This window comes from Misgurnus anguillicaudatus, chromosome 21, assembly GCF_027580225.2.
Source record: "Misgurnus anguillicaudatus chromosome 21, ASM2758022v2, whole genome shotgun sequence".
In the NCBI taxonomy this organism is placed as follows: Eukaryota; Metazoa; Chordata; class Actinopteri; order Cypriniformes; family Cobitidae; genus Misgurnus; species Misgurnus anguillicaudatus.
This window is the reverse complement of record NC_073357.2, coordinates 5221209-5236171: the sequence shown is the minus strand read 5'-3', so window position 1 is coordinate 5236171 and position 14963 is coordinate 5221209. Positions and strand designations below refer to the sequence as shown.

The following is a 14963-nucleotide window of genomic DNA, read 5'->3' as shown; positions in this document are numbered from 1 at the left end:
CAACAGACTATGTATCTATATTTCATGGATTATACACATTTGTGGACAAAAATGGTCATTGGATGTATTTTATTGGACTTTCATGGATCATTCACACATCTGAAACAGACTGGATTCGATTCGCGATCGTTGTATCAACACAAAAGGTAAGAAGTCACGTTATATTTTCCATGTTGTCATCTTCTGTCACAAAATACTACATTTATGATGCTAGAGCATCTGTATCTCAAAACAGAGATCATACATTGATGCTAATCCCGTAAATTATACCTTTTAAATGTATAGTGATGTTAAATTTGGTTGTAAACAGTAGGCTGTATAGATATTTTTGCAAGCTAGATAGTTTACAGAGTGGTTTCGAAAGTAAAAAAAAATTTAACTGCTTTATTTTACAATTCTACAAGAACTAAGTAATAGTGGTTTGCCAAACTAAAAGTTTTTTGCTAAACTAACCGAGACAGGCCTTACCGCCCCGGCTTTTCTGACGAGGCTAACCCCCGAGCCTCTTATAACTTTATGGTCCGGACCTCCCGCTAGCTTCTAGCAATTAGCACACGGTCCACAAGCAGTATACATCCCCCGCCGGGTCTTAATTTCTGTAATTTGCGAAAATAATGGGTTTGAAAATGTTTTATAACGGGAATATGTTAGTATTGTCCAGGGAAAACGAGTGTATTGTTGAAACTGCTACATCACAATTTACTCTGGAATCATTGTGTGTCATGAGTTTCTTCTCCTGTAACTTGGTGTACTTATTAGTGATACTTTTCTGCATGATTTGTCTGTTGGCAACATAAACCGTTAATAATAATAATATATAAAATAATAACACAATATGGTCTGTACTGCTCACGATATCACTATGCACGCGTACATGACGTTAGTAGTGGGGCGTGATCAAAGGAGCAGCAGCTCATAAATATGTAATGACTAGCTCAAAACGGCACAATCTGAACTGCCCTGAAACAGAGGCTCCTAAGAGATGGGTATCAATCTTTTCCTACAAGCTATTTCAAGCAAACAACTTTTGAAACATGCTTTATGGAACTTATACACCTATTTAACTTGTGGAAAAGCAGTCATAAGATGGGCACTTTAAGGAAAACTGCATAAAAGATTAGAAACGTGTAAAGGATACAAGAATTTATTTTGGCATGCAACTCATCTCATTACAATATGCTATCTGGATATAACTTATTGTATATGTATGTATCTTATGCCTAGAATTTGTAGAGTTAAGTCTATTTAGTATTTTTCATTAATGCAGTTATTTAGGGAAAATGTGAATAATAAAAGCCAATATGAGGGAGATAATGTGAATGGACAAAATTCAGTGCACACCTTAATAAAACAGGCATGCAATGAACAGAATATTGTGATGAATAAAGGTTTTTTTTAACTGGGTAGAGTAAAGTATATGCACATGGAGGCGCACCTAAATGAAAGTGCGCAGGTGATGGGGGTATAAATCTTATGGCCGAGGGAGGAATGGAAAGACTCTGTGGCTTTGTGAACTAACAATTGAGATAAATGCAACGAGTAGGCTCGCGCTTTGCTCGACGCAACAACAAACCGCCCTCGTGCAGCACAATCCATTGAAATGAATGGGTTTCATAGCGCAGCCCAGCGCACACCGCATCCTAAGTAAAAGCCGTTAGTGAAAGCCGATTTACCATAATCACATCGCAATGCTGTTAACGGTCTATAGCCACACTTCACATTTAAGCTTACGTAAATTAAAACAACGCTAACTTACCTTAAAAAAGCTGAAGCCGGCGTGTACGAACATTACACTTCCTTAAAACAGTGTCCTGTAGATTTGAAAATTCCACCTCGACCTCTAATCTCCGAGCTTGAGCCAATCGGTGTTTGCATGAAGTCAGATGGAGCAGGCGGTGCTGGTTCATTCTAAATGTTCTAATATCCATATTTTACATGATCCATAAAATGCAGCGAAAAATCACGTTGCTAGTATCAAGTCACAAATATCCTAAAGCCTAATGACGCATGAGACCTCGCAATACAACCAATCAGAGAAACTGGTCTATTTTAATTAAAGAAAACATATATCAACTATATTTTCCTCATTTGATAACATTAAAAGTCATGAAACATTCAATGTTTAATTTATTTTAATTATTCTTGATATATATTAAATTAATCAAAAACTGTGTAGGGGGACACAACAACCTGTTTGGGGGGCACGGCCTGTGAATGCCCCCCCTTGACTCCGGCCCTGTTCTCATGAAAGCAACAATATAAAATCTTTACCTTAAGTGCAGACCCTTATAAAACCCTAAAAGAGAACATTGAATGTGGCTTAATGCATCTACACAGTAATATTAAAACACCATGTTCAGCAAACATTTTATTAATAAAAACATTCTGTGTATAGGCAAGCAGAAGATCCCAAAATAAGAAAACAAACCACTAAAGGGCACGTTTGTTTCCTTCAATGAAAACGAACACATTCTGTGCTTTGCTGCATGAACGTACATGATTATTAATAGCCTAATATATTATAGTGTGTAGTGAATTTAGTGTATTTATATCAGTGTCTTAATGCAGTGAACATCGTAAAGAATAAGCCTAAACTGAATATATTGACTTAATTCTCGAAATTTAGCAACTTTATTCTCTCGTTAAATAACGACTTTATTCTCATTAAATACAGACTTTGTTCTTGTTAAATAACGACTTTATTCTTGATATTATATTTATTCTGACTTTTTTCTCGTTAAATAATGACTTTATTTTAATGACTTTAATCTCGAGATGGTTTGATTTTATTTTTTTGCTTGGCCATAATCCTCCTTGGTACATATCAGATAACATCATGTGCTAAACCTGACTGATAGTCAAAGCTGTTTATATGATTAATTAAAACACAAATATATCCCCTGTATTTTATTCCATTGGGAATTGAAGAACAGCTGATTGTACCAATGCAAATATATAAATGATCACAGCTGATTCTTGTCAGGATATGAGACGGGGAACAAGAGAACCCAAGCGCAGGCGATGTCAGGGAGTGAACAAAGAACATTTATTGACACGACAAGAAAACAAAAGCCCACGAGGGGGCAAAACTCAACATTAAACATGATATATCAAATACATACACAACTTGATTAACAAGACTAAACTAAACTGAAGAACAACATGACAAACAGCAACAGGACACGAATGAACACAATGAACCAGCACAAGACAAGAGACAAGAAGAGACTAAATAGGGAAACTAAACGAGGGCAATACAGGTGCAAGGGATGAACTAATAATGAATAATTAACAGGAAGTACAAGGGGGCGGGGACTAGAAACGAGACACCAGAGGCACATGCCACACTTAACAAGGCATGAACCTCCACATTAAACAAGAGACTGTCAGAACTCTGCCATCACAATAAAACATAAATATAAAACCAAACTCTCGTGGCAGAGTCCTGACAATTCTCTTTTCTATGGGGCTTTTTACACCGGGTCACTTCATGCGTTTCGGATATCTATCCTATTAGAGAAAACACATGAACTGAGGTCTAAAAGAAACACACTCAGGTTCTTTCAATTACATGACCATATGGTATACAATAAAGTAAAAGAGGACCTCTTTAGGTTGATCTTGTGTGGAAAAAGTAACAATATGAGCAACACAAAAAAGTAAGATAAATGCCTACATGAGTCAGCGGAAGACCACCAGGACAAGGGGGAAGTTTTCTTCCAGTCCCTCCTGAATGCAACAAGTAGAGGCAACTGCAGGCTGGAGCAATGGGCGTGCCATAAGGTCAGAAAGTAATGGGGCGTGCCGTAAGGTCTTTTTAATTGGACGTGAAAAGCTTCCTGATCCGCATAAAAGCGAGCCATAAACTTAATCACTATAATTACACAAATAATTAAGCAAGACAAAATATATTTCTTTTACTGTAAATATAGCAGTTATAATATTGAGAATACATTCAAAAGTACGTTACCTTCGAAACTTTCTGTATGGCGCGGGTTACATGACGTCATCACCACCGCGACTTTTTGTAGGATCAATCATTAAAAAACATTCATATTGTTTGTGATAAATGCACTTTTTGTAACGCATCACTTGAAGATATTAAACATTTATTTTTTGTATTGCCCCATTTCTATTTCATTTTGGACTTTTAAGTTTTATATGCATAAGACACAAATAAAAGAAACCCTCCTATATTATCTTTTATAAGACTGATCTCACAGTATACTTTGAAACCCTTTCAAACATGAGATCACAAAACAAAAAGTTCTTGAAAATATCTATAACTTACTTGATTCATAAACTTGTATTTTTTATTGTTCATTTTATACTTGTTAATGTTATTCTTGGATTAACACATTTTGACCTGTATTTACAATGCTTTGTATTCATCATTTTTTATTGAATTATACTTGAAATGTCTGTACTTGAACTAAATAAAATACTCTTTAAAAAAACAAATTATTATTTTAAAGATAAAAATGTCTCCTGACACTATTAAAGTTATACTAATTTAGTACTTTCATTTAAAGTACATACAAACTAAAAGTAATGTTATTTTCATAACAATGGTACAGCAAATGTTTTTGCTGTATAAAGGCGTACATATATACATGTTTGATCAAACACTCACCATACAATTATAAAATGAAGTAAAAACGGTTCAATAAACTTATTTTAAGTGACATTAATCAATTAAGCCAATTAAGCAAAACAACACCATTTTATAAAAAAACACATTTATTCAGTAGTCATTTTTACATAAGTCAATTGAATTTGTCATCAAATTTGTCGTCAAAACTGATTCCTTCATTGATTCATACTGTAGTAGCAATCCATCGAACAGAAGCCATCGAAGTCCCTATCTGAATAGAACCCAGTGAAGACCCCCTTCTTTCCATTGCCGCAATACCCAGTGGTGTTTTTGTAAAGATATCCACAGGCATCACATCTGGTGAGCTTAAACTCCACCCTATATTCCTCCCTCACATCTGGATGGACTGACTTCCAGTCAACGATACCTACAAGAAAAGGAAAAATGAAATTTTAATTCCAAAAAAATTATTTAATATATTAGCTTAACTTGTTCAATTCATAAAGTAACACTTATACATACTGTCCAGCCAGGCAAAGTGAGCTTTTTTAAGAAAAGCTGGATGGTGGACAATTTCATTGAACTTCTTGGACACCAGTGACAGTGTGTGAAAGGCTTTGTCTCCTTCTTCATAAACAACATCAAGAAGAATGTGACTGAGCACCTCTGGTGGTAGCTGGAAATAAAAATATGGAAAAACTATTTTAAAATATTACATTATTCCAATTTATTTTTTAAGAAGCGAGAGAGAGCCTTACAGAATGCTAAAATGTCATTACTTTAAATTTATATTAGAATTAGAATTTACCCTGAGTCTTCAAGTAGCAGTACACACCACCATTTCCTTATTCTTGACATATTAGCCTTGAAAAAAAAGCATTACTACAATGTTTTAAAAAAAAATTATATTGGCTTGCAAAACAAATGTGTTGAACAAAGATCTGAAGACTCACCTCTGAAAAGTCAAAAGGGACCCCCAGAGAAATGTACAGGCCATACTGAAATTCAAAGGTTACTTGTTTAGACCTTTTATTGTTTTGTTTCTAAATTAAAGCTGCCGTCGGCAACTCTGGAGGATTGAGCAGTTTCCAAATGTTTACAATTTCATGTCCCTCCCCCACTGCCTCCGAGCAACCTCCCTCAGAGCTCGTTCTCGTCAGCGCGTGTGCAAAAGTATTTTTGTGAACGCATACTTAGCAAGAATACTTAATTTACTTACATAACACTCCGAAATACAATCAATGGTTGATAAAGCACAATTACCTGTTGAGAAGAAATGTGGCAAGCTCTGCATCCAGCTTGAAATCTCGTAGATTCCTTTCAAATGCCGGTCCGATATTGATCCTAGTTTTATTACGGTCACAGTCGCTTTCTATCTTTGTTTCCTTCTTTTCATTGGTTGTTTTCCTAGCTCTAGTTGTTAACCGAGAAATCGGAAGTTTGTTACTGAAAGTTCTCTCCGCCATCACGCTGTTCAAACCAAAACACCTATGAATTCAGGCGGATGCACGTGATATTGCGCGCGCGAGGGGGATGGGGATCTGTGGGGCGTGCAGGTACTGTGATTGACAGGCAGATTTTACACAGCCCTGCGCTGATTGGACCAAATGAACCAGCCTTCGCTGATTGGACCAAATGAACCGGGAGCGGTGGATTTTTGCAAAACAAATAACAGGCTCTAGGTGGAGCTAGAAGCGCGGGGTTTTTTCTTAAACAGTCTAATTTATGTTGTTCTATCGGAGCATAGTGTTGGTTTCAGTGAATATGATCAAAAAATATGATCAAATAAGTTGCCGACCGCAGCTTTAAACCGATGTTACTGTCATATAAAAACTCACCATGAGCACAAAAACTCCACAATTATTGGAGAAATGCTGCATTGGAATCTCCTGGATAAGGTTTGAAAGCAAATCAAGAAGTGGAAAGAAGCAAGTAAGCAAGAAAGTAATTAAATGAATTGTGTGCTAGAAGAATAAGGGATGATTCAAAAACTTACCGGAAGATCTTTACAGGAAATCTCAGTCCAATGGCCAGGAATAACAGTCTGAGCAACCCTCCTATTAAGTGATTTTTAGAAATTGAGAAATTATGTTGAAATAAAAAATCAACAAAATACGCCCCTATTCAAAAGGTATCTCACCCCTATCTCTAGTACTCTGCTGCTAACATTACGAACACACTATAGTCCCCCATTTTGATTGTGTATGCCACTTAGGCTTACTGTTGATTGGTTATAAGCCTCATATAATTCTCATCAGACATCATTAACACAAGAACATCACAAAAGAAAAAAAAAAGAAAAGAAAAGCTGAATGGTTTAGAACTGAACCACCATACAGCAGCTGAGAACTTGAACAAGAACTGTTCAACTGGAACTTCTGAACATGAACAACTGAGCTTATGTAAAAGACCTGTACACTTGACTGTATCTTCCATCACTCAGACCACCCGCGCAAAGTGAATCAAGAAAAAACACCTGTTTCAGCTTTGGGCGCAAAATCTAAAAAAATGGTTGTTAAACAACACAAAATACAGAAATCAATTTAACACGAAAAAAAATGTCTTGATGACTTACACAAAGCATCCAGTGTGACTTGCTAAACGATGGAAATAGAAGACAGTCTTTTGTAGAAGCATCAACCTATCACAAATAAATCATACAAAATGGTGCACAATGTTTATTTTGCTCTGTGAAATCTTTTTGGCTGCTTTGAAAGAATGCTTACAACATATATGCCACATAAAATGTCAATATACATCTAAACAATCGATGAAATCTTAAGTATGCATGCTAAACAATAAATCATAACTACAATATTACACTATTGGAAAAAATATATAATTGCTTACAGGGATATGTAACATGGGATCTGCACAATGCGGTGGAATCAGGGTTGAATTCACGTAACTGTTAGACGTCCAGACTTGGATGCCCTAATTACAGAAACATTCACATTTCCTCATAATAGCTTTTTGCATTTTATACACACTACAAGCAATGACATTATACCTGCAATTTGCTGAGGTCTTCGATTTTCTTAAAACAGCAATTCAGAATCTGTTAAGATATCACAGCTAAACTTAAAAACAGGAACATTTTTGAAAAGTTAATTGGATCAAGGAAATTTTAGATGATCCTTACTGTTGCCTCCACATTGCGTTTCAATCCCAAGGTCTGAAAATCTTTCCGCATCAGGGTTGTAGAATAAACACGTGCCACATGTTCACTCCTATTTTGCTTTGTGTCCAAAATATGTGTGAGCTATTTAGGGGGGAAAAAACATTACCAACATACATTACAAAATGTTTGAGGCTCCTTAAAATCAGCTAAAAGGGATACGTCACTGTTTTTTCATATTAAACTATGTTTTTCCCTTAACATTATACAACTATAATGTATGGCGGAATAGCACTTGAAGTTGAAAGCTTTTAGCTCTTTACTGCGCACAGTCAAAGTGCTTCCAACTTCAAGTGCTATTCTGCCATACATTATAGTCATCCTTTATACCCACTTAGAAAAGCGCCACATTTTTTTGGTGATGAGAGAGGTATGCATCAACTCATATTAGTTAAGGGAATAACATTGTTTAATATGAAAAAACGGTGAAGTATCCCTTTAATAGATTTCAACCTTCATAAAGCAATCACCTTTTCTTCGCTGAATGGCTGCTCCCAGCCGGTCTTGTTGGGCATTACATCCTTCAGGCATCTCACTTGCGGAGCGGTGTCATCTCTTTGAGCATGAAAACTAACTGACTGGACCATTTTTGGAGCTGTGTCACTACTGGGAGGAGAAAAAGACGCACACTGGACCGGTTTTGGAGCTGTGTCACTACTGGAAGGAGACAAAGTCGCACACTGGACCATTTTTGGAGCTGTGTCACTACTGGGAGGAGACAAAGTCGCACTCTGGACCGGTTTTGGAGCTGCGTCACTACTGGGAGGAGAAAAAGACGCACACTGGACCATTTTTGGAGCTGTGTCACTACTGGGAGGAGAAAAAGACGCACACTGGACCGGTTTTGGAGCTGTGTCACTACTGGAAGGAGACAAAGTCGCACACTGGACCGGTTTTGGAGCTGTGTCACTACTGGAAGGAGACAAAGTCGCACACTGGACCATTTTTGGAGCTGTGTCACTACTGGGAGGAGACAAAGTCGCACTCTGGACCGGTTTTGGAGCTGTGTCACTACTTGAAGGAGACAAAGTCACATATTGGACCGGTTTTGGAGCTGTGTCACTACTGGAAGGAGACAAAGACGCACACTGGACCGGTTTTGGAGCTGCGTCACTACTGGGAGGAGAAAAAGACGCACACTGGACCGGTTTTGGAGCTGCGTCACTACTGGGAGGAAACAAAGACGCACACTGGACCGGTTTTGGAGCTGCGTCACTACTGGGAGGAGACAAAGTCGCACACTGGACCGGTTTCGGAGCTGCGTCACTACTGGAAGGAGACAAAGTCGCACACTGGACCGGTTTCGGAGCTGCGTCACTACTGGGAGGAGACAAAGTCGCACACTGGACCGGTTTCGGAGCTGCGTCACTACTGGGAGGAGAAAAAGAGGCACACTGGACCATTTTTGGAGCTGTGTCACTACTGGGAGGAGACAAAGTCGCACTCTGGACCGGTTTTGGAGCTGTGTCACTACTTGAAGGAGACAAAGTCACATATTGGACCGGTTTTGGAGCTGTGTCACTACTGGAAGGAGACAAAGTCGCACACTGGACCGGTTTTGGAGCTGTGTCACTACTGGGAGGAGACAAAGGCACCGTCTGTTTGACTACTTTGCACATATTTATGTGCTTTATGAAGTCAGACTTTTTAATTAGGGTTTTTGAGCAGTGGAAGCAGTGAAAGTGTTTGGCTTGTCTGCATTCCAAGTGGCAGTCAAAGATGATCAAATCTATAAGAATCATAAACATTAAACACAATTTAAATATATATATATATATATATATATATATATATATATATATATATATATATATATATATATATATATATATATATATATATGAGAGAGAGACAGACAGACAGAGCAAAACATGTTTTTTCATAAGTTTACAATTATGATACGTAATATCACGGTTCACGTTATTATCTTTAACCTTAACAAGTTATAACAGGCATGCATATAACAACTGAACTTATACTTACGTTCATGGCGAACCGCGCGAAGTTTGTGGCTTTGCAAATGCGTCTGTATTTTGTGATATTCACACGGTCTAAAAACACTCAGAGCACAGAACGGACATCGAAATAATTCCCCGACTCTGATGTCTTCGATGCAAATGCTTTCATCAACATTTCTCACTGTAACATGTGTAACTCTTGCCACGCCCCTACCTCTTGCCACGCCTATTACTTCAAGCTGCAGCTACCCCTGTCTCGAATGCAATGGATGGTGCATTCCCAGACTTCACAACTGAACACTGTCAGGGGTGGAAAATACATGGCAAAGGATTCTTTCCAAGATGCCTTGACAGAGAAGATATCTGGTGTGATGTGGATGAGAACATGTGGCCAAATAGAAACGCGATAGAGTAGATGATAAGATTTTCTTAACTGTATTGTTCTGTGGCTTTTTCGGTTTGCATTTATTTTACATACTGTAAATGCCAGCAATATTGAATATGTTTGTTACCTTGAAGTAATGTCCTGTTGTAAATACTGTAAAGCCATTACGGCAGCAATTCTGTCTCTGCCTTGCATTTTCACAAACTGTACATTCTTTGTACATTCAAGCTTGAGATTAAAATGAGCATAAAATTAACTGTGTTTTGGTGCACTAAGAGTTTAGAAAATTTGTTAAAAGTATTGAAAAAAATTGTCATAGCGATTGTAAAAAACTGTAATATTACCGCAATGTTTCGGCCCTTGGCCAGGTTGACGCCAGCTTCATCCACAAACATGGAGATGTGAGGGTCTCGTTTTCTTCCAATGCAATTATTCTTTACAATAGCGTCCGCCATTGTGAGGCCATGGTTGATGACATGGTCTGTAAATGTGGCCCGAATTTCATCCGGGACAGCATGGTGTCTTTGTGCTGTTCCTCGAGCAGCCAGCTGCACTTGTTCATTATCTTGGCCAGGCGCCTCCATGTTCAGAAATTGTACAGGTCCTGCATGGTCAAACTCTTTACATACATGTTTGGTAACATTCACAGTCACCTGGACAGGTAACTAAACTATCACAATAATCTGTGACATGTTTTGCATACATTACGTTTTAAAGCATGATTTAAAGACCTGTCTTCAGAGAAAGAGCAGAAGAGCTCAGAGAAGAAAAAAGAGACTTTGTCGTGTATATAAGATGTTAGTGGAATTCCCCAGAAAATGTATGATCAAAGAGGATCAGAGGCGTGCCATGAGGCCTTGAACACAATCCTAGAATTTGGCCTTGAGACCTTGCCTATTAATTGGTGCTGCTGCAGAACTTATTCAGATCAGGACGCCACAGCCAGCATCTTCGTTGTCTGACAGCCTGAAATCTTGTGTGCTCTAGACTGCGTTTTTGTTTCATTACTTTTTATCCAATTCATGTTTTTTTATTCAATTCGGCAAAAATTGAATAAAAATTGTAATTGTAACCAAATTTTATAATCAATAATTTGTGAACTTAGCTCAGATAATCAACCACGGGGAAGTCTTCTGACAGTAATATGTGAGTATGATCTAATCTTAGAGTATTACTTTACTTAAGGTCATCTGATTGATATACTTGGGGATGTAGATTCGACTATCCTTGCCTACCCTGAATAGAAAAAATAAGCACAAGGTACACATTTTTGTATCATAAAACAATGGTATTATGTTCTTGACTAGTTTATTCAAATGTGCATGTGATGACTTATTCAAGGAAATGACGCTGACACGTTTTAGAGCAAACAACCATTAGACTGAGAATCAACAATCAGTTTAGATCAACAAGATCTATTCACTTAGAAATTGTACTAAATGTAGGGTGTCTGTACTTGATCATTTGCATCATTGCAGATGTACTGACATATTGAGACATATACTTACACATTTGCAATTTGATGAAATTAATGAGAAATTCAACTCGGTTTGGTATATTATTACATATTACTGTATTATACATGATCTACAACATATACATAATACAATTGTATTATTGATGTACAACTTATCTGCTTTCAAATCGTGCATTTTGGTGTTTTAAAAAACACAATTTGAAAGCAGATACGTTGTACATCAATGATAAGCTTGAAATATAACCTACTAAGTGTTACAGATGAAACTATTTAAGCTGTCTGTACTTCTTAAGACAGAAAAAGTTGAGTCGCCCGTTGCAGTCGTCAGGTTTCCAAACGTTGTTTTCTGTATTCAAAGCTCCGCACTGGAGACTTTTGGAGGGGCACTGGGGCTCTCCCCCAGACCAGGCTTTATATTTAACATTTCCCCCATTGACCCAGAACCAATGTCCAGCTAAAAACCGTAGTCCAATCCATACATTAGCAGTCTGTGATGTCATGGTGTTATTTATCGCCTCTGCCATTATCCTTGACGAGTCGATACTGACGAGATCAATGTAGTTTTGTCTGCAGTAATCCAGAGCCTCTTCCCAAGTCTTACTGTCCTGCACCAGAATCAGCTCAAATCTCTCCATGCAATAAAATGAATAATTTCGCTCGCACACAACATTGAACAGTTTAGAACTGAATTTCAGTATAGCAGCGCAATACTCATAATCTGTGTTTGGTTCTCCAACGTCCCAATAATCATATGCTTCTTTTTCACCTCCGGACCAAACCCATGCTGTTGAGTTTAGAGTGTTGAGTCCAACCCAGAATTCTGTATTGCTAACCTCTGGATTAGTGGCGAGCTGCTGTGCCTCTTGACTGCTAACGGTGGACAAATCATCATGATGCTCTCTGCAGTACTTTTGTGCATCTTGCCAGAAAAGTTTTTCTTTCACATAAAAGTGTTTTCTAAGGAGAGCAGAGCTCAGTCCACAGAGACTCAAAAACAGGTAAAAAGAAACAGATGCCATCATTTTTATATGCGTGATCTACACCAAACAGCCTTGTAGAGCAGAAGTCAACAATGATGTTATCACAACCGTACAATGTTTTGTTATATAGGAAAAAAATAAAAGCTGAAAATCGTTGACCAATCATAAGATCAGGTTTAGTTTTTGTGTAAGCAAATGTTAATAGTTACCATAAAGTTTTACAAGGCAAATATGTTCATATAAAGAGAACATAAGAGATCTAGGGCACATCTCATCAATCTGAACTAATATCATAGATGGACTAGAGCAGTGGTGTCCTACATAATCTTTACAGCCATGCTATCTGAAATGGACTCTTGACTTTTGTTAAAATAGTTGCCTTTAAGCAATTGCAGTAATGTTTAATTCAAAACACTCGTGACTTGGGAAGCAGTTAAGAGTTTGTTTAAATTAATCAGCAAGCTCATTTGCCTGACTTTACGGAAGACTAGAAGTGACAGACAAGAAGAAGGAGCTTCAAAGATTGATATAGATGTTGTTCTGTTAAACAAATTTGGGGTTGGTTCATATGTACTGGGACAAAGTAAGCAGCTTTTTTTACTGATGTACTCAGACACTAACACTCATCTTACAAACCTCAACAATGGTGAGAATCAACAAAATAATTCAGACGACAATGTATACTGGGAGACTTGAATGATTTGAACTCTTGGACAACAACCTCCTTCTCAACACTTCAAAGACTAAAGAACTCATAATAGACTTCAGGAGAAGGAAGACTGAGATCACACCCTTAATGATCAGTGAGGACTGTGTGGAAAGGGTTGCAGACTTCCGCTTCCTGGCAAGGCCGTAGCCAGGATTTTTCAAATACCGAGGACATTTTTTATTATTTACATTTTTTCCATATTACAGAATAATATAAACATGTCCAAACTACGACATAGCGCACATGTAACTGTGTCTGTGAGAATTTTGTTGGTGACTTAAAGCATCCAAAATAAATCAATGGTTACATTTCATCATCTGAAGTGCAAGTCACCCTTTGCCTTGAAACTGCAAAACTGTGTCATTTTTTCATGAAGCTTCTTAAATTTTCAATTTAGGATGAATTTTTAAGAGTATAGAAGGAGTTTATATATAATAAGGGCTCTTAGTGGCTGCTTTTTCTTCAATATTCAGTGTAAGTCATCTATTTCAAAAAATATATTTTTTGGTTTCTAATAACAAAAATGAATCTGTTTGGCACAGCTATATTTTGTCTACAAAAGTAATTTCAAGCTTTTAACCATAAGCCTTCAGATTTAATGATTTTATGACCATAGTTAACATTTTAGTTAAGTGACCTTAAACTTTTGAGCAGTAGTGTAGGTTTTAATCTCATTGGTAGCCGTATTCCATCCCATATTGTAGGCTATTTGCTGCATAACCTTTAACTTTCTCATCTTCCTTCCCTTCTTCTCTGCTCATCTTTTGCTGGCTTTCCAAATGATAGTTAAGTTTGTTACAGCCTTTTCATTTTCATTTGCTTTATGAGATTAGTATTACAGCCGTGGAGAGACTCTTTCTTACGTTGCATGTTATTCTTGCATACTATTCTTGTATAGAAGCAGTGCTTATTATACTGTACTTTGTGTTTGCGACCGCTACCTTTGAGCTTGTTGTACTTCCATCGCTCTGTCGTTGCGGGTGTTAGGGGCTCGGGGCGGACTCCACGTGAGGACCGGGCTGCTTGTGATTGTCTAGCAGCACCTGCTGCTCGTTGAGTGTAGAGAATAATACATGCTCTCGCGTCAGTCTCCAACCACGACAGAAAAGATCGCTAGATTTGTCCTTTTTCGCTTTTTTAAGTTGCTAAATCTAGCAACAAAGTCATCAACAAGTTGGCAACACGACACTGCTCGCACTGTGCATGTATACAGTGTATGAGCTAATCCTGCTTCTGATTGGCTAACGATGGAAATTCAGCCAAACATCATTGATTATGTGGTTGTCCCACCCCCTCTAACATACACAGGCCAATCCGTTATGTGTTTCCCACCCCTCAACACACGCAAGAGAAAAACATTGCCTGTCTAATGATGAGAGTTTACTCGCTTCAGTGAGATTAATTATACTAATACGCAGCATTTTAATGTCAGTAACGCTGTAAGGAAACAACTTTATATATAACGCCGTTATTTCCATCACTGCACGTGATGGTCCGTAGATGCAAAGATTGTCTCGTCGGCTATTTCACATCAAAATGAAACGAAACTTCAAGAAAAAACTACCGAGGACATGACCTCGGTGTCCTCAATGGTAGCTACGGCCATGCTTCCTGGGAATCCACATAGAGGAGAGCCTATCCTGGAGTGTGAACACCTCTGTGCTGCTGAAGAAGGCCCAGCA

The 14963-nt window shown here is 37.8% G+C and overlaps 1 protein-coding gene across 1 annotated transcript; it reads right to left on the bottom strand.

The window, feature by feature from the left end:
• Window positions 1-4722: 4722 nt before the first annotated feature.
• LOC141353159 (uncharacterized) lies at window positions 4723-9943 on the bottom strand. Its single transcript, XM_073859642.1, has 12 exons — window positions 9756-9943; window positions 8243-9501; window positions 7737-7856; window positions 7605-7652; window positions 7445-7528; window positions 7170-7235; window positions 7006-7094; window positions 6591-6651; window positions 6433-6483; window positions 5548-5592; window positions 5117-5458; window positions 4723-5021 (listed from the first exon to the last, which is right to left on the bottom strand). Exons 2-11 carry the CDS (start codon window positions 9389-9391, stop codon window positions 5399-5401), a joined length of 1773 nt encoding a protein of 590 aa, XP_073715743.1. The 5' UTR covers window positions 9392-9501; window positions 9756-9943; the 3' UTR covers window positions 4723-5021; window positions 5117-5398.
• Window positions 9944-14963: the final 5020 nt, after the last annotated feature.